At 34.3% G+C, this 20,727-nt stretch overlaps 3 protein-coding genes across 6 annotated transcripts; all 3 read right to left on the reverse strand.

Annotated features, from left to right (window-relative positions):
• Positions 1-3,668: 3,668 nt before the first annotated feature.
• Positions 3,669-7,832, reverse strand: LOC105344629 (uncharacterized). Its single transcript, XM_066077834.1, has 4 exons — positions 7,727-7,832; positions 6,924-7,344; positions 3,989-4,138; positions 3,669-3,817 (listed from the first exon to the last, which is right to left on the reverse strand). The coding sequence occupies exons 2-4, from the start codon at positions 7,192-7,194 to the stop codon at positions 3,669-3,671; spliced, it is 570 nt and encodes a 189-aa protein (XP_065933906.1). The 5' UTR covers positions 7,195-7,344; positions 7,727-7,832.
• A 3,089-nt stretch (positions 7,833-10,921) lies between these two features.
• Positions 10,922-14,457, reverse strand: LOC136273430 (uncharacterized). Its single transcript, XM_066077836.1, has 5 exons — positions 13,810-14,457; positions 12,905-13,054; positions 12,583-12,744; positions 11,628-12,232; positions 10,922-10,960 (listed from the first exon to the last, which is right to left on the reverse strand). The coding sequence occupies exons 1-5, from the start codon at positions 14,078-14,080 to the stop codon at positions 10,922-10,924; spliced, it is 1,227 nt and encodes a 408-aa protein (XP_065933908.1). The 5' UTR covers positions 14,081-14,457.
• Positions 14,458-16,969: 2,512 nt separating this feature from the next.
• On the reverse strand, positions 16,970-20,631 carry LOC105317106 (uncharacterized). Of its 4 annotated transcripts, none has more exons than XM_034481772.2 (6): positions 20,380-20,631; positions 20,147-20,203; positions 19,626-19,899; positions 19,249-19,398; positions 18,927-19,088; positions 16,970-18,514 (listed from the first exon to the last, which is right to left on the reverse strand). In XM_034481772.2, the coding sequence occupies exons 3-6, from the start codon at positions 19,894-19,896 to the stop codon at positions 18,096-18,098; spliced, it is 1,002 nt and encodes a 333-aa protein (XP_034337663.2). In that variant the 5' UTR covers positions 19,897-19,899; positions 20,147-20,203; positions 20,380-20,631; the 3' UTR covers positions 16,970-18,095. The 4 variants fall into 4 exon arrangements, with proteins under 4 accessions (XP_034337663.2, XP_011411944.3, XP_034337665.2 ...); XM_011413642.4 differs by having other exon boundaries at positions 19,626-19,984; positions 20,380-20,630; XM_034481774.2 differs by having other exon boundaries at positions 20,551-20,618.
• Positions 20,632-20,727: the final 96 nt, after the last annotated feature.

The raw sequence follows: 20,727 nt of genomic DNA on the forward strand, positions 1-20,727 counted from the left end.
AATGCCAACGACGCAAGGCACCAACAACGAATAAGAAGGCGCCAATGCAAGTTGTCACTTGCGGTACCCCCTTAGAACGTATCGCTACAGATATATTGGGTGAACTTCCAATGTCAAACAAAGGTAACCGATATATACTAGTTGTATCGGATTACTTTACAAAATGGACGGAAAGTTTTCCAATGGCGAATATGGAGGCAGCAACTGTTGCTCAAATAATTGTGGAAGAAGTCATTACAAGATATGGGACACCCAGTGTGATCCATTCTGATCAGGGCGTTCAATTCGAAAGCCAATTGTTTTCAGAAATGTGCAGATTATTTAACATCAAGAAAACTCATACAACCCCTTACCACCCTCAATCGGATGGTATGGTTGAGAGATTTAATAAAACTCTTGCCAATATGTTATCTGCATATGTTGATGAACATCACAGTGACTGGGACGATCACCTTCCATACGTAATGATGGCCTACAGATCAGCTGTCCACGAAACTACATGCACGACACCAAACATGATGATGTTAGGTCGAGAAGTTGCTACACCTCTTGATATTGTTTATGAGATGCCATCATCCATGAAAAGAATTCCTCAAAACAGATGGGTTTGGGAACTGCAGGAAAAACTAGAAGAGGCCCATACCATCGTGAGAAAATTGATGAACGACAATATACAAAGGCAGAAATGGTACCACGACAGGAAACTCAATTGGCAATCATTTGATAAAGGCGATAAGGTTTATGTTTATTTTCCAAGGCGAAAAGCAGGAACATCGCCTAAGTTCTTTTCTTACTGGCAGGGTCCCTTTGAGGTGATTGAAAAATGTTCTAATGTAACATACAAAGTCAATTGTGGTGCCAGAGGCAAACATCAGGTCATACATACTGATCGAATCCGACCAGTTGTGAAACAAGTTTTGAGAGGAGAGCAATACAAAGAAGTTGCCTCTAATAAGCAGGAAGCAGCCGTTTCCAACCAGATTGACGACGAGAAACGTGACATGACAACAAGTAAAAGACGTACAAAACGACCAGCCTATCTTGATGACTACTGTTCATTTTAGTTCTATTCTTTGTAGATCATGCCTAAAGTTAAGCTAACTCTCAGGGAAGAGTCTACAATGAAATGACCATTGTACTTCTGTTCAGACAGATTTCCCCAGGCACACCAAAGTGACTAAAACAGTTTTGACTATTACTAAAGATCACGAATGTTTAGTAGGAGGCACCTTTAAACAATCACTGTTATCATATCAGTATTTAATAAATGTTTTCGATGACACTTATGTTTTATTTTGGAATGCGAGGACGCACATTTTTTTCGAAGGCGTGGGTAATGTAATGATTTTACTTCCGGATTGAAATGTATCCTGTGTTTAACCAATCATTTGCCTCCATTTTTGACCAATCAGTGATAATCAGTATACCCAATAGAAATGATGCATGATTAGACCAATCAGTGAGAACTTGCAGGGTATATATACAGCCACCCTATCATTCTTAGTCAGTCTTCTGCCGGTGAACGACTCGAACGGTCTTCTGGTGAATCTCTTCGGTTAGAGTTCTACAGAACAGGGATTTGAGCTGTGTCGGAAAGCAACAGAATTGTTAGCTAGACCACTCAGTTCTTAACCCTGCTTCTGTAAGTAGTGTCTTAGTGACTTGATAGTGTCTTTGTGACTTCGATTGTGTCTTGGTGACTTTCGAATGACCGTGTATTGGTGAATTGATAGTGGTTGTGTAGCACAGTGGTAGCAAACAGAATTGTTTGTTTAAATCCACAGTCTACGGATAGTTGATTATAGGTTAATTTTGTATTTTGATTCTGGTTAGTTGTTCGACAATCAAATAGCCAAGGTAGGCCCAAGGAAAATCTTATTATTACTGCGTGTTCTATTGGCAGTTGAAATATTCGTTGCATTTGTTGATTCTTACTTGATTCTTAGGAAGGAAACCTAAGCGAACTCACGAATTATAAACTGATTATTTTATTTGTAACTTGAAAAACCGTTACAATAGAAACATCATTTCCTTCCTCGGTACGTATAATGATTGAGCTACATTAAAAGGGAATTAAAGCATTTAAATTGATTTGATTTATTTTGTCACATAAAAAAGTATATAAGGCAGGCCAATGAAAATGTTTGAGGCATTGTGTACATAGTATGTATTTAAGAGCTGCTATAAAATGCCGCAAAATTATTCTTGAATTTTATTTCGAAATAATATAAATTTCTGACTTATTAATATATACATGTAGCAATATCTTTAGAAAATACTTTGTGTACACGTGTATTAACGTTTTATTAAATTAGATCGCGGAAATATGGCATTTACGGATTTAGAAATGTATCGGTAAAATAAATCGGTTGTTTGATAAAAATAGTTGTGAACGAATGTGAAGATAATCAACAGATTTTATTAAGAACAAGCATCAATAATGATAAAAAAACGAAAGAAAACATTGCGGAAGAAAGTGAGATAAAAGGGATCTGTGAGTAAACACCGCACATACACGTTTTAAAATCAAAACACCGCACATTCAAGTACACGTTTCAAAAACCAAACATTTGAAGAAATTTCTCTTAGACTAAAAATAATTAAATGGTAACATATTTGTGAATTTGAAAGTGAAACAAACAATATAATCGTGAAACGAATGAGGCACAATGATGCCTACAAGTTGTTTAGAAAAAAAATCTTAATGAATTGCATGAACGTGCAAATGGGAAAAAACGATCAGACTTATTTTTGAATTTGTCAATTTCATTAAAAAGATCAAAATAAAACATATAAATATGCTTATATTAAGATTATATTATACTTGCATGTGGATCTATGAAGAAAATCAGTTATTCTCCCTGCAGTCTCGAAACTGAATATCATTATGTACACGCTATTACATGTAAAAAAAAAAACCGCACACGATTTCATTTCTTGAGAGAAAAAATACTGACGTGGTTGATTATTGTATAATTATACAAGTTTTTATATAAAATAGTATTTTTTTTCTTTTAAAATGCTGCAAAATGACATGGATATTTGTATTCACAACATAGCTTTATAAGGCGATTGGGTCTTACTGACGTCATAAGCAAGGGAGGTAAGCCGCGTAAGTCAATGTTCCTTTTCCCGATTAAGTAATTTTGATCGACTGTGGCGCTCACATTTTGCTTAAAATATCCAAAAAACAATGTCAGTCTTATTAAATAGGCACTTATGAACTCATTCCCGTATATAATTCAATATGGTCAGGATATCGTTTCATATGACCTTAACACACCGTCACAAAATGGCTGACCTCTGATCGAAACGATATTTCGTATCATTAAAAGAATGCTGTTGATGACAGCATGTAACTTACTCCATAGCTGAGTGGATAAAGTCTCACTCTTGCGATCCGTACCTCCTGAGTTCGAATCCTGCAGGGGCTTTTTGGTGTTATACTTACTGAATTAATTTTTTAATCAGTTTTTATCCCCAAACTGCAAATTTTTCAATTATTTGACAAATGTATACTAGTACATGTAGTTTATTTATCATTAAATCTTTCATAATCAAAATATTTACTGTAAATTTGAGTGATTTTTTTTAGGTGTTTTATTCCACCTTAAGTAAGAACTCGCAGTGCAAATTTGCTGAGGGGGAGGGGGTCCTTGTAAAAGCCGCTATGATTTGAGGCAATATACATCGTATACATGAGCAATTCCGGCCAAAATGGAAAAAGCAAAAGACCAAGAAAGATGGTAGCCCTTTAGCCAAGTTACATATCGGTACTGACCACCATAAATACTGATTCCTATTAACATACTGCCAGCTGTAATAAAAAGGAAACGGTTAATTAGCTTTTGTTTGAATAATTATGATAATGCAGTTTTGGGGTTTTTTTTGGGCGGGGGGTTGTAGAAAATTCAATTATATTGACTATATTGACTCCGCTGTTCAAGTGATAGAGACCAGGGTTTTTCTACCTGTAATGTTAGTATACCTGTGACAAAATTCATCACCGCCGCAGCAACTTGAGCGTTTGTCTTTCTGTCGGTTATATTAACGAACGTGCAGAAAATGGACGACACGACTGACGCAAGAGACATGAGGAGTCCAATACTTTGGAAGAATCTGGTAGCGTGAAGCCATCCTGTCAAAAAAGATTTCAAATATATGATACAACTATTTAGGCATTGAAGGCTTACTTTTGGATATTGTGGTCTTATAAACTCCGAGCCGAGAAGACAAATTGAATACCACTTGTTAGCGTGGTATGATAATTTGTCTGAACAGCCTTGTGTTTTATAGGACCGACAATATCCATGGGTAATAATGGTAGACAAGAACAGCTACAAAACATGCCATTTATCGTATCTGTGGTTAAACATATAATACCAAAAACAGATAATGCCAAAATTCAAAAGGACTATAACATAGTACATGTAAATTGGTTAGATAAGTTTTAACGTTTCATTAAACAAATGTTAAATCTAACAATAATATATCTTTACGAAGCGCGTGATTAGTCAGCCCGCGGACTAAAAGTCGAAAACAAACTATACACATGCGACCATTTAGGCCAAAAAAAATTAATGATTTGTTTCTCAGGCACCGCCGCATCAGTAAAATCATGGCCGCATCAAACTTTTTTATCGTTATTTTTCCGGATTTTTCATATCTTATCATTGTCGGTTTTCTCTATTATGAAATCCATGTAAACAAACGCTCAGAACAAATGCTTGTCTCTGTCAGTGAAAAACGTTATTTTTTCTGAAACATCTACCCAGTGACCAACCTAGGGGGCTACCTGGGCTAAATACAAGTTTATGTAAATATAATTACTCGCTTTGTGGTCAGTAACTTCGCCAGAATTTCCTCAGAAAGAGAGGTTGAAGTTGCTCTGTATTCTGAGTTCACGACCGTAAAAGTTAACCCCAAATGCAATAAAATGATAATAATCTAATTTAAAGGACATTTTTATAGCCTAAGTTAACCCCTGTTGTGATTTATAACTAGCGACTGTCTTATCTTTAGAGGTTATAAACACGGTTGATGCAACCACACAACCACATATACTGTGCACTGGAAATTACAACCGATGTTTATAACTTTAGGTGTTGGTATTACAATAAGTTGGTAACTTGTAATTAATTAATAACTCTGCCTAGTTAGTGCTAAAATAATCATAAAACCGTTTGTCTACCGTTATTTATTCTGACTATATGACGGTAGTAATTGGGTCAAAGGGTTGGACTAATACCTCCAAAATATACTTAAACACATAGACTGATTTTATTTGTCATTTAGCCAACACAAATACGAAACATTCATAAATTAAATTTTAGAAATTAGATAAGATTTTAAATTTTTTAGGAGTTGTTTTATTTTTAATTGACTTGCTTCTAATCAAATTCAAATTAAGGTTGAATCCGTGTATAAATGTATGATCATTAGCATTATACCATTGTCAAAGAATGGAAGTCTACATGATTTCTCAAATTTCTCCCTATTTTTCTGTGAGGGAGAACTTCAGAAGTGAAGTCTCCCTAAACTAAGTTTGCTCTTGGTTGGCAACCACTGAAATTTCTCTGCAATCTTCAGAAATTGAAGCCTCTGTGATATTGTATAGAAGCAGGAATAAAGGACAATTGTATTGTTTGAGAATTTTATGATGACTAATTTACTTTTCCTTGATTTCTGTCCTCAAGGCACTGAAGATTGATAAGAAAACACCCCAAATGAATGCTTTATTTGATAAATTTTTATATGGCAAATTCAACTGTAAAATGCCATAAGAAGTCCCCTATTTCAGTTTAGACTTCTGTTATTACTGTGAAGGGGAAAATGGGCGGCAATATGAAGCAGGGGAACAAACCATTTGTCATTTTTGTTCATCTGCAGAAAAGGAAACAGAAACAGTTTAAACTAAAAAGAACAGATTAAAACAAATGTATAAACTTTGCCAATGTATGAGCTTGATGAATATCTGCTGATGAGTACACAAATAAATCATAAAGTATGGGTTGCCATCATTGTAAATTTTGTCTCCAAAAAAAAAAAAATACAAAAAAACAAAAAAACCTGCCTGCCTCATCAAAATTTCAAAATTTTGGCCCGAGAAACTAATGATTAATTTTTTTGGGCCTTAGGTGTGAAAATCTGAATTATGGCTAGGTAGGCTATGGGTTTTTTTTCCTGCAATGATTGATACCCTCATAACCCGCATGAATTATCAAAGAAAGCATTTTATTGTTTATATTTACATCTTAAATTGATGGTGAAAAATAAGTAAAATTCACCAAATTACTGTTAATTTACACCAGTAGGTTAGGTAAAAGAAACCTCCAAATCGCCTCCTACGGGAATTAAGAGTCTGACATCATCATGGTTATTTCGTGCAGTCCATGTTTTTTTTAAGGTCGCTGTAGGTTTCGACTAATCAATAAACAGGGCGTGTAGATTTCAGTCCTGTCAGTTTTTATATAAGTTTCTGTTAGAAATAGAGAGAATTATACTCGGAAGATGTTAAATATTCATAAATATTTCGTGCAGTCCGTTGGTTTTTTTTAGGTTGCTAAAGGTATCGGCCAATCGATATACGAGGCGTGTACATTTCAGTCATGTCAGTTTCGGCAAGGCTATGAATTACCACTAATTTCCGTAAGAAATAGAGGATGTAAATATAGAACATTGGACGTCACAACATAAGGGGATCGAAATATTAGTATACACTGAATGTAAATATTTTAAATAAAAAGATTACATGCAATTTAAATTTGGTTGTAAAAAAGTATAATCAAATGCGAACAGAGTGTTGGCAAAAAAGTATAGTATATATAAATTAATTGAAATAGACACAAAATTGAGAAAAGTCAACAGCTCAACAAATACATACCGCATTTTGCACAAATATTGACCAAGCCTTTCAAACTTACCCGGTACGTCTTGATTTCTATACTCCAGAAAGTTGGTAACTGATTCACGACAAGTGATGTCGGTGTTACTGAGGGTCTTGCTACAGTGGTTCCAGAGACCTTGGTTGCTCTCTGTTGGTCCTTCCGACAGTTCCACCCAAATGTCTGTGCCATAGGACAGGAAGGTATGGAGAAACCATGCGATGGTTGTGAGTAAGAGACACGCTCGGCATTCTATAGGCGAATCACAAAACGTGTCTATAGAACTGGCGAGTTTTTCCGTCACTGTCATTCTCTTGTATTGGTTGACAAATTCATAAGCGTAATTATAGCGAAATGACTCTGGTTGAAATCCAGGCGTAACTTCATTCCATTCAAATCCAGCCGTAACTTCATTCCATTCAAATCCAGTCGTAACTTCATTCCATTCAAAGCAACAGTCCTGCAACAAATCACGGCTTCTCTCTTAAAAAGTAACTAACAATAGTACAAAATGTTATCCTCATAGCAGTAGTATTGGAATATAGTCTAACCCATAATTTGCAAAAGTTGTTTCTCTTTGTGGGATCAACCAAAAGGTCATAAGAGAAAACCCCAACTTTCCCCCTGTTGATGCAACCAAATATTTGGACGTCCTGTGATGAAATCTCTTTGAACTGAAAATTTATTTCTTCTAATATGTGTGGGTTGCTCCATCCTGGGGCAATTAAAATACATAACGGAAACGGATTTTAAAGAAATCAGGTATGTGTGTGTTAGATACCCAAAAATTAAACTATCTGTCTGAATATGCACGGCAAGTGTATATTGAGTACTTGTCTTACCTGTAGGCCTGCCTATATACATGTACATGTACATGTAACTATATGTTTCAAAACGGAACATCACAATAACACATACTTTAACTGCATGGGTCCCTGAAAACAACTTTAGTTACTTTTCCCAAGAACCATGGGTTTTTCAACTTCCTAGTCTGCTGATTATGATTGAGAAATCAGTCAAAATCATTATAAATACAATGTAGATAACGTTCAGAAATTTCAATAAATCGAAGGAGCACGGGTGCTGCCTAAGTGGTAATACGAAACTTTGTCTCTGGTTACAAAAGAATTCCAAGCTGAACGGAAATAACTAGCGATTGATATTGAACAATGCACTTTAGAATTTTTTTGTGTAATATGACGGTTAGACAAAGGATAGAATTTACCACCATTTCTTTTTCTTTGTATATTAAAGGGGTAATTATCAATTAAATGGGGAAGATGGAATAACATAGAAATATATTATAGAATTTTTTCATTGTGTAATAAAAACACATTGGGTGACGAATACCACTATGTTATGAAATGCCATGCGTTTTCTTTAGTCCACACAAATTTATTGATTGAATGCCCAACAAATATGAACGCTAATATAAATTGAAAATCCTATGAATACCATAGATATTGATTTATTGAAAAAGCTCGATTTATTTAAATTTCTCTGCTCTTCCTAACTTGACTTAAAAAAAATTCACATGTGAAATGCACTATATGGAACAAACGAGTGCATAGGCAGGTAAATATCTACACCAGCCTGTTACTCAGACTTTTCCCTTAAACACCGTGCCGGTTAATTATGCCAGTACTAAGGTGACTTTATTGCATCCGCTAAATTAAGATGCAGTTGATACACAATGGTATAGAGAGCATATCACCACTTCTGTTTTTAGTGCGTCACGCCTGACATGCAGATGAGATATTTACCTTTAAAAATTAACATCCCTTAGGAATATTTTAAATCCATAGGAGAAATCATTTTCATACAAAAAATATTTAAAATCCTATATGATTTTATAAAAATCCCACAGGAATTATATTTCCTATATAGAAAAATATTTCTCGCATGAATATTATTTTGACAGGTGGTTTTCCTACATGTTTAGGAAATTAAGATTTCTTAAATTTTAAAATCTTTTTTAAGTTTTGTTCAAATCCTATTGGAATTTTAATTCCTATAGGAAGGTATTAAATTCCAGTAGGAAATTCCAAATGTCCTTAGGAAAATTGTTTTTCCTAAGGGGAAAATTATTTTCCTTAGTGTGTTTCCGTTGTGCACACTTTTGATAACTGAGTATAGAAAAATAGGTGGGATTTGTATTGGGATAGCGATTATAGTGTGCTTTCAATCCAAGATTTTACCTGTCTTTTTACTTGTGTTTTAACAGTGCATTAACGATTAAAGAAGGAGAATATACTGGGTAGATATTTTGTTGTGTTTTAGTATTAATAATTAATAACTGTCGGCAATTTTTTTCATTTGATGAAATAAATAAATATTAATGATTTTTTTTATTATTAAATTTTCGCTCCTTGATAAGAAAAATAATGATAGTTATTTAACTTTAACAGTTTACATTTTTTTTACATTGTCCATACAAAACTGAATGAATTGAGGAAAAAATTGTCGGTCCCAATCCAACTGAAAGCTGGTTCAACGGATAATTATGGGATGAAGGGGAAAACTACAGTCATTTGGGGTACTCCGAATCTCTTTTTACAAATGCACAATGTTTATGAAGTACAAAATCCACCAAGCAAAAAAAAAGTCCACATGCCATGCCACAAGTGACATACACGATGAATGAGATTATGTAAGGAAACGAATTATTGTCACAAAATAATTCAATTTTACAAGTAGCGACTTTGACAGTACATGTAGTTCTTATGACATCACCGCTTTAGTATATTGCCGTTGGCCTCGGGCAATAGATCATACTGAGCTGTTCCCTGCACCGAGGGAAAAAATTCTGGTCTATTGACTGTTCAAGCATTAAATAATTGTTTTAATACCTAATTCCTTTTTTAGTTTTCCTGGTTAACAATTTGCATATTGCAGATGGTTTTCGTGCCATTATGCAATATGCTAAGATTTTTTTTTCATCTTTTACATGCACCAAACCTGTTGCATGCATTACAACATCTCAATTTAATATTAGTTTACACAAAGAAGGAGGAGTCTTCAACCCATTAGATTTTAAATAGTCTTTTACCTTATATGAAGCTTTAAAACTGTTGATTATTTGATACTCCATTTTTTATAACATTGAATTTGGTTTCACCAAGTACTTAAAACAGCATCTATGTAAAGGAATATACATTCCCTGAGAGAGGATGTAACATTATTACCCGTTGCTAAGTGTGTTGCTAACGCTGAGGGTAATAGAACGGATTGTCAACTGTGTCTTAACCAATCAGATTTCTGTATTTAACATGAAAGTATAATAATATATCATACACGCGTTCTGATATACGTTGCCGGTCCAATTGATCTATTGACCGGCGGTCCGATAGATCGCTGTCTATTGACCGGCAGTTCAAAATAGACGCAAATATTTAATTTGTAATAAAACAACAAAATCCCTTTGATAAGGTTATAAACAACAATATTAAATTTTGCAAAATATAAGTATCAACGCAATTGCAAGAAGATACCTTTTATTTATTTTATTGTCAAAACCCTTCACAAGAACTGTAATTCAGACTATAGCAATTAAGCATCCTGTTTCGCGCACATTTTTTTTGAACCCACAAAGGTGATATAACAGTTTAAAGAGGGCAATATAACTAATTCATGTAAATATGACTGTTTCCGGGAGGGCAATATAACTATTTCGGTGTGATTCAGCAATTTTTGAGACATAAGAATAAAATAATCTCATTTGTGATATAACGAGAAAACTTATTCAACAAGTGGCCAACAGGCCTTAATGGTCACCTGAGTACCAGTGCTCATACACAAACCTTTTGATTCTCATATAATAGTATGCATTTAGTCATCCTGGAAATCAAACATATAGAAATGACCACCACCTTCCTACCTGAAATCTTACTATAAGGACTTTGATAGGAAATATTTGTCCCATATTTGTTAACTTTCAAGATAGCTTTTACAGTGTATGTTTATATATTTTTATAGATAAACTAAGCTAGCTGGTATACATGTACATATTTTATTAAATTCAACAACAATCCCCATTCTTACGCCGGGAACAAGACAGACAGTCTCTCACTTTGGACCTAAATACGGAAAACATAAAACACTGATAAGTTATTTTGCTATATCAATTCAAATGTTTTACCTGTTCAGTTATAAATCAACCATTCATACAATGACACCATCTTGCATTTATCAAAAAATATTGTACACCAATCTGATTAAAATCAGCCGTTCTGGTACGTTAGCGCTCTTCAGTATTTTTGGATAGCCAATTTTTACTTTACTATCAACAAGTCTACTGTTTATTAAAAAAAACTTGAATATTTGGCTTTTTTCTTGTATATTTGGCCCCGTCTAATTGGCGCCCCAGGGGTGGTAGAGTCATGGATTTCAATTTCCGTTTTCAAATTGATTCCTCTTACCATAGAGATGTTTCACACCAACAATGGTAACAAGTGGCCTTGTAGTTTGAAGAAGCAGTTGCAAAACGGACGACGCACACCGCATGACGACGGACGAAGACCAATTGCAATTATAGGTCACCTGAGTAAAACGTTGCACTAATGTATTCTATCTTGTAAAGCACATTCGAAAACCACTAATTTTTTTATATGGATTAGGGGGTGCACCTAAATTAATCTTAATCAATGATGCAACTATTCAATATGTAAGCTATCGGTATGGCTTAATTTTTTCTTGGATGAAACCTCTGCATGTTGGACACTGAGTCACGAGCAAAGAGCAAACCTCACATAGATTAAAATGATAGCACGGTCGAAGTAGGATTTCTACACGATGATCGAAGCAAACAATGCAGGTATCGTCATCGCTCTGTGTATCAGTTCCAGTGTTCTGGGTGGACGCGGGATTTTGACCACTGTTCACTGCATGTCGTCGATTGGTGCTAGCAGGTTGTGGTGAATTGATAACACCTCTGGGAGGATATCGTGGATGAAATGTTGGACACTGAGTCACGAGCAAAGAGCAAACCTCACATAGATTAAAATGATAGCACGGTCGAAGTAGGATTTCTACACGATGATCGAAGCAAACAATGCAGGTATCGTCATCGCTCTGTGTATCAGTTCCAGTGTTCTGGGTGGACGCGGGATTTTGACCACTGTTCACTGCATGTCGTCGATTGGTGCTAGCAGGTTGTGGTGAATTGATAACACCTCTGGGAGGATATCGTGGATGATTTTCTTCATTGGACGGCGGGATATAGTATAGATATGCATCAGGCGGGGCTAAAGGTACCGGTATGTTTACATGAACATCACGGTTGTTAACAATTTCACCGGGTTGTTGAGATTGGTTTGTTGTTTCATTATTTGAAATCGTTTGAATGGAGTCTAAAACAAAACAGAAAATAAATACCGGTATAACAGTCAAATTTCAAAGTAAAACGGAGAGATTTGAATTGTAGAGGGTTTTGTTAATGTTCATATATATACTAGTATATGTTCACCAGAACCGAACTTTTGGCAGATTGAGCATTTTACATCCGCACGTTATAAAGAACATAGATTCCATAAAAAATAGTTAAATGAAAAAAGTCTATAAATCAGACTATTCATTTGCACAATTACTTAAAACAAACGTTAAACACTGTTTAACTAACTTAGGATTTTTAAAATTGATTTGACATGAAATACTTTCTTTTAGATAAAAAAAAATAATTTTAAATTACGATATATATTACCTGAATTCGGTAATGTAAACATATATATAGATCCGGATACTAGATGAGCAAATCCGGCTAAAATTGAGAAAGCAAATGACCAGGACAGATAGTAGCCCTTCAGCCACCCTGCATAACGGTATTGTCCACCGTAAATACTGCTTCCTATTAACATACTGCAGGCTGAAATAAAAAGAACATGGTTGATGAAAATGTGTTTAAATATGATATTACGATTGCTTAAAGAATAATCAATAAGCTGTATTAACGATATTGACTACGCTTTTTAAGTGAGAGAGATGTAGTCGTAATTTGTTTTGCGTGTAATGTTACATATATGTACCTGCTACAAAATTTATTACCACTGCAGCAACTTGAGAGTCTCTCTTTCTGTCTGTTATAATAAGGAACGTACAGAAAATGGACGACACGACTGACGCAAGAGACATGAGGAGACCAATACTTTGGAAGAATCTGGTAGCGTGAAGCCATGCTAAAAATAATAAATAAATAAAAATATTTATAAAGATATTGAAATTTGATTGTATTAGGTTTGGTCAGATGCGAAAAGAATCCTTCACTTAAAGGGACTTGGACACGATTTGACTTAAAATTTTCAAATTTCAGTTTTCCATTTTTCAATGTTTATAATGATAAATATAGAAGTTTATAATGCTATATCAAAATTTAAAAGTCAAATATCAAGTTATAAGCAAGTTACAGGGTTCATAATTCTTTGTTTTGTAAACAAAGCTCGAATATTGTCATTTTTATATATGTGCTGTATTGGTGTAAGTTTCAATCAAATGTATCTTTCTTTTGTTGCAATTGATATTAGTATTTATGAAGATACTGAATTAGTTTAAATTGTTTTTACATGTCATTTTGTCTAAGAAATGGTAAGTCTCTACATTACATTTTTTGTAAACAACTATAAGACTCGAGCTTTGTTTACATAACAACCAATTCTTACCTCTGTATCTCTCTCGTAACTTGACTTTAACATTCAATATTTTGGTCAAGCATTTAAAATGCACCAGTAAACCATTTTATACATAAAAAATAAAAATAATTTTTTTGATCTCAAATCGTGTCCAAGTCCCTTTAATTGACTCAGAGATATTGAAAAAAAGAATTATTTAAATCGAAAGTGTCATTAAATTGAAAAAAAAAACCCAAATAGAACAGATGGAAACAAACCATTATATCACTTTTGTTACAATAATTGACCAAGCCTTTCAAGCTTACCCGGTACATCTTGATTTCTGTACATCAGGAAGTAACTGACTGATTGACGGCAAGTGATGTCTGTGTTACTGAGCGACTTGCTACAGTGGTTCCAGAGCCCTTGGTTGCTCTCTGTTGGTCCCTCTGACAGTTCCACCCAACTGTCTGTGCCATAGGACAGGAAGGTATGGAGAAACCATGCGATGGTTGTGAGTAAGAGACACGCTCGGCAGTCTTTAGGGGAATCACAAAAAGTGTCTATAGAACTGGCTAGTTTTTCCGTCACCGTCATTCTCTTGTATTGGTTGACAAATTCATTAGTGTAATAGCGAAGTTACTCTGTTTGAAATCCAGGCGTAACTTCACTCCATTCATATCCAATCGTAACTTCATTCCATTCAAAGCAATAGTCCTGCAACAAATCACGCCTTTTCTCTTAAAAAATAATTAACAATAGCAATCCTCATAGGTATAGCAGTAGTATTGGAATATAGTTCAATCCATACTCTGCAAAAGTTGTTTCTCTTTACGGGGTCAACCAAAAGGTCATAAGGGAAAACCCCAACTTTCCCGCTGTTAATGCAACTAAATATTTGGACGTCCTGTGATAAAACCCCTCGAAATGAAAATTTATTTCTTTTAATATGCGTGGGTTGCTCCATCCTGGGGCAATTAAAATACACAGACAGTGGAAACGGATTTTAAAGATATCGGGTATGGGTGTTAGATACCCATAAATTAAACTCCCTGTGTGCACAAAAAGCAGTAATATGCACGATAAGTGTATATTAAATACTCGTCTTACCTGTGCAAAAACGCAGCATCTTAATAACATATACGTCACTGCATGGGTCCCTGAAAATAACTTACTTTTCCCAAGAACTATGGGTTTTTCAACTTCCTAGTCTGCTGATTATGCTTGAGGAATCAGTCAAATTCATCATAAATTATAAATAGGTGACGTTCAGAAATTTGAATTAATCCAAAGAGCACGGGTGCTGGCTATGTGGTAAAACGAAACTTTGTCTCTGGTTACAAAGAATTTCAAGCTGAAAGGAAAAAAACTAGCGATTGATATTGAACAATGCACTTTAGAATTTTTATGTGTAATATGACGGTTAGACAAGGAGAGAATTTACCACCATTTCTTTTTCTTTGTATATTAAAGGGGCAATTATCAATTAAATGTGGAAGATGGAATAGCATAGAAATATGTTATAGAATTTTTCATATCACAATGTTATGAAATGTCATGCATTTTCTTTAGTCCACAACAAATTAATTGATTGAATACTCAACAAATATTAACGCGAATATAGATTTGAAAATCTTATGAATACCATAGATATTGATTTATTGAAAAAGTTGTCCATATTTACAAAGCTCGATTAATTCAAATTTCTCTGCTCTTCCTAACTTGACTTTGAAACATTCACATGTGAAATGCACTATATGGAATAAATAAGTGCATAGGCCGGTAAATATTTTCACCAGTCTGTTACTCAGACTCTTCCCTTAAACATAATATAATTAATCCATAGAAGAAATAATTTTCCTACAGAAAATATTGAAAATACTATAGGATTTTATTAAACAAAATCCCATATGAATTATATAGGAGAAAAATAGTTCTCGCAAGAATATTATTTAGACAGGTGGTTTTTTACTTTTGTTTTATCAGCGCATTAATGATTAAACAAGAATATACTGGGTAGATAACTTGTAGTGATTTAGGATTAATAACTAATAAATATCGGCAATATTTTTCATTTGATAAAATAAAATATTTTTATTATTAAATTTTTGCTCCTTGATAAGAAAAATAAAGATATATAGTTTAACTTTACTACCAGTTTTGTCCATTTACGTTAAATACAAAACTGAATGAATTGAGGAAAAATTGCCGGTTCCAGTCCAATTGAAAGCTGATTCAGTGGATAATTATGGGATGAAGGGGAAAACTACAATCATTTGGGGTACTCCGAATCTCTTTTTACAACTTAGTTGCAATATATGTAAGACACACAATGTAATGAACAAAATCCAACAACCAAAAACATCCACATACCATGCCACGAGTGACATACGATGTTCTTATTGCTTATTGGTCAACAGAAAGGAGATTATGTAAGGAAATGGATCATGTCACAAAATAGTTCATCTTTAAAGTAGCGACTTTGACAGTACATGTAGTTCTTATGACATCACCGCTTTAGTATATTGCCTATCACTTTCTGGTATTTCAAATCAGTAGCTAAACTGGAACAAAACATTCCGACAAAATTGACTGTATCTCATTGAAGATTACATCTCATCCAAGCTTGATATATTATCTTGTATAGAGTGTCCATACAAATATAAATTACCAATTTTTTTTTAATTTTTTGCAGTAAGTATTAAGGTGACTATATTTAGTAGTATAAACAACATTCAGTATACAACAATGTTAAATTCTGCAAAATTCTGCAAAATATAAGTATCAACGCAATTGCAAGAAGATACGTTTTATTTATTTTATTGTCAAAACCCTTCACTGGAACTGCAATTCAGACTATAGCAATTAAGCAGTTATCTCACCCAGTCAAATTCCTGTTACGCGCACATTTTTTCGTACCCACAAATGTGATATAACAGTTTAAGGAGGGCAATATAACTATTTCCTGTGAAATATGACTGTTTCCGGGAGGGCAATATAACTATTCCGGTTATTTAACAAGTGCCCATACACAGACCTTTTGATTCTAAAAATATGCATTTAGTTAAGCTTCATTCTGGAAATCAAATATATGGTAATCACCACCACCTTCCTACCTGAAATCTTACTATAGGAACTTTGATAGGAAATAATTGTCCCATATTTGTTAACTTTCAAGATAGCGTTTATGCGGTTCTGAAAGCATTGTTACGAATACTGTTTTCCTCGTTATAAAAGTGTCTTTTACTGATTAACAATTTTTAATTGTCAATGAGTCCATGACTAATTATTAGTCATGGACTCATTGACAATTAAAAATTGTTAATTAGTAAAAGACAAAAGAAATGGGCGTGTCTTATGTAACAAATGACGTTCGATACAAACTTTTGAACATTCCATTCGAACGAAAACTTTTACCACTTCAATGCGCTTTATTGTATGTTTACAAATGTATATATTTTTATAGATAAACTAAGATGGCTGGTATACATGTACATGTTTTATTACAATCAACAACAATCCCCATTCCCATCGCCAGGGACCAGGCAGACAATCTCTCACTTTGGACATATATACAAAAAACATATTAAAACACCGATAAGTTATTTTGCTTTTTCAATTCAAATGTTTTACCTGTTCAGTTATCAATCATTCATGCAATGACACCATCTGGCATTCATTAAAAATTATTGTACACCAATCTGATTAAAATCAGACGTTCTGATACGCTACCACTCTCTTCAGTATTTTTGGATAGCCAATTTATACTTATCTATTTAAAACAGGTCTACTGTTTATTCAAAAACTTTTTTTTTTAAACTGTTCCGATTGTTTTTTTAACAAATAAAAAACTTGTTTAACTCCTTTAATATTTTAACTTCTTAATTACATTATTTTAAAACGATTGATAATTAAATATGAACAAGGGAAGATAATTCCATTAATTGTAACACCCCCTACCCAAACTCTTGCCAAATGCTTTCATGATATTTTTAATTTTGATAGACAACTCCATTCATTCTCTTTTCCAAAGTCATAACTATGTATTTAGTTTTTCTCAAATGTGTATGGAGGTAGAGAAAAAGATTTTCTAAGATTTGGTACACTTTTAATATATGACTATTTTAGCCCCACCCTGGGGCCGAACTCCTGACCCAAGAGCCATGAATTTTACAGTATTGGTAGAGGGCGTCATGGACATCATTACAATGCATTTAGTTTTCCCCACACGAGCTAAAGTGGAGAAGAAGATTTTTGAAAATTTAGCTTTTTTGTATATTTGGTCCCGTCTAATTGGCGCCCCAGGGGTGGTAGAGTCATGGATTTCAATTTCCGTTTTCAAATTGATTCCTCTTACCATAGAAATGTTTCACACCAAAAATGGTAACAATTGGCTTTGTATTCTTAAGAAGCAGTCACAAAACGGACGACGCACATCGCATGACGACGGACGAAGACCAATTGCAATTATAGGTCACCTGAGTAAAACGTTGCACTATTATGTACAACTATCTTGTTAGGCACATTCGAAAACCACTTATTTTTTTTTATATAGATTAGGGGGTGCACCTAAATTAATCTTTATCAACGACGCAACTAGTCAACATGTAAGCTATCGGTATGGCTTAATTTTTTCTTGGATGATACCTCTGCATGTTGGACACTGAGTCACGAGCAAAGAGCAAACCTCACATAGATTAAAATGATAGCACGGTCGAAGTAGGATTTCTACACGATGATCGAAGCAAACAATGCAGGTATCGTCATCGTTATGTGTATCAGTTCCAGTGTTCTGGGTGGAGGCGGTATTTTGTCGTCGATTGGTACTAGCATGTTGTGGTGTATTGATAGAACCTCTGGGAGGATATCGTGGATGATATTCTTCATTGGACGGCGGGATATAGTATAAATACGCATCAGGCGGGGCTGAAGGTACCGGAATATTTACATGAACATCACGGTTATTAACAATTTCACCGGGTGGTTGAGATTGGTTTGTTGTTTGATTATTTGAAATCGTTTGAATGGAGTCTAAAACAAAACAGAAAATAAATATCGGTATAATAGTCAAATTTCAAAATAAAACAGAGAGATTTGAATTGTAGAGAGTTTTGTTATTGTTAGTATATATGCTAGTACATGTTCAGTAGAACCGGACTTTTGGCAAATTGAGGCATAACAGTGTTCAAGGTTTTTCAAATCTTTGAATATATAAACTTTAAGCATTTTATATCCGCACGTTATAAAGAACATAGATTCCATAAGAAAAACAATTAAATGAAAAAAGTATATAAATCAGACAATTTATTTGCACAATTACTTAAAACAAACGTTAAACACTGTTTAACTAACTCGGGATTTTTAAAATTGATTTGACATGAAATACCTTCTTTTAGAGAAATAAAAATTTAATCATTTTTTTTAAAATTACGTTATATATTACCTGAATTCGGTAATGTAAACATATATATAGATCCGGATACTATATGAGCAAGTCCGGCTATAATTGAGAAAGCAAAAGACCAGGACAGATAGTAGCCCTTCAGCCACCCTGCATAGCGGTATTGACCACCGTAAATACTGCTTCCTATTAACATACTGCAGGCTGAAATAAAAAGAATATGGCTGATGAATAGTTGTTTAAATATGATATTACGATTGCTTAAAGAATAATCAATAAACTGTATTAACGATATTGACTACGCTTTTTAAGTGAGAGAGATGTAGTCGTAATTTGTTTTGCGTGTAATGTTACATATATGTACCTGCTACAAAATTTATTACCACTGCAGCAACTTGGGTGTCTCTCTTTCTGTCTGTTATAATAACGAACGTGCAGAAAATGGACGACACGACTGACGCAAGAGACATGAGGAGACCAATACTTTGAAAGAATCTGGTAGCGTGAAGCCATGCTAAAAGAAGAAATAAGTAATTTATTTATAAAGATATTAAAACTTGATTGTATTAGGTTTGGTCAGATGCGAAAAGAATCCTTCACTTATTGCCTTAGAGATATTGAAAAAAGAATATTTAAATCAAAATTGTCAGGAAATTGAAAAAAAAAATACTAACAACACTGATGGAAACAAAACATTATATCACTTTTGTTACAATTATTGACCAAGCCTTTCAAGCTTACCCGGTACGTCTTGGTTTCTATACATCAGGAAGTAACTGACTGATTCACGGCAAGTAATGTCCGCGTTACTAAGCGACTTGCTACAGTGGTTCCAGAGTCCTTGGTTGCTCTCTGTTGGTCCCTCCGACAGTTCCACCCAACTGTCTGTGCCATAGGACAGGAAGGTATGGAGAAACCATGCGATGGCTGTGAGTAAGAGGCACGCTCGGCATTCTTTAGGGGAATCACAAAATGTGTCTATAGAATCGGCTAGTTTTTCCGTCACTGTCATTCTCTGTTATAGTTAATTAACTTATTAGAAAAAAATGTGAAATTCTGTTTGAAATTCCAGTCTTAACGTTGGTCTATTCAAAGAAGTCCTGCAACAAAATATGGTTTTCCTCCAAATAATTAGAAACAATACAAACACCAGTTATGACATTCAAATATGTAGTGAATGGTTAAACGTCACATTGTAGTTTTGATATGTGTGTGCAATCTCTGCACATAAATCAGCAAAGTATTGTAAATCCTCGTCTTACCTTTTACCCTCTTCAAACATATTTCAAAACGGAATATCAACGATATGATGCCTTTATCTATTAAAAAAAAAAGACAACTTAATATATTCTTTTTCTGATAACAATTGGTTTTTCCAACTTCCTAGTCTGTTGATAATGGTGTTTGAATTGATTTTCATATTTAGGAGTCCACAGTTTAAATTCAATTTCTGGCAAGATATTGCACTTAAATTAGTTATATTTTTAAAACAAACTTGATCCAAAGCGTGCAGGGTACTCAAAAACGGGCATTCCGTGCGATAAGGCGAAACAAAAACACTACTGTCGGATCCAGCCGAGGTAGTCCGTCTCTACTTCAAAGATGACAGTCAAGGGCAAGGTCAAAGAATTACTTTTGGCCTGGGGGACATTCGATGGGGCCTTACCTGGTCGTTACTGTCCCTGATGGTGCTTATTGGGTTCTTCTTGGTTTGGTATTGTTCCCATCACTGGCTGGAGTTGTTTATCGTTGTGTTTGAGTATGAATGAGGAAGTCAAACGTTGTTGAGCTTATGTCACAAGTCTTTTAGGGCCACATGCTGTGAATATATCAATGATCTAAT

The sequence above is a fragment of the Magallana gigas genome, chromosome 3 (assembly GCF_963853765.1).
Source record: "Magallana gigas chromosome 3, xbMagGiga1.1, whole genome shotgun sequence".
Lineage (NCBI taxonomy): Eukaryota > Metazoa > Mollusca > Bivalvia > Ostreida > Ostreidae > Magallana > Magallana gigas.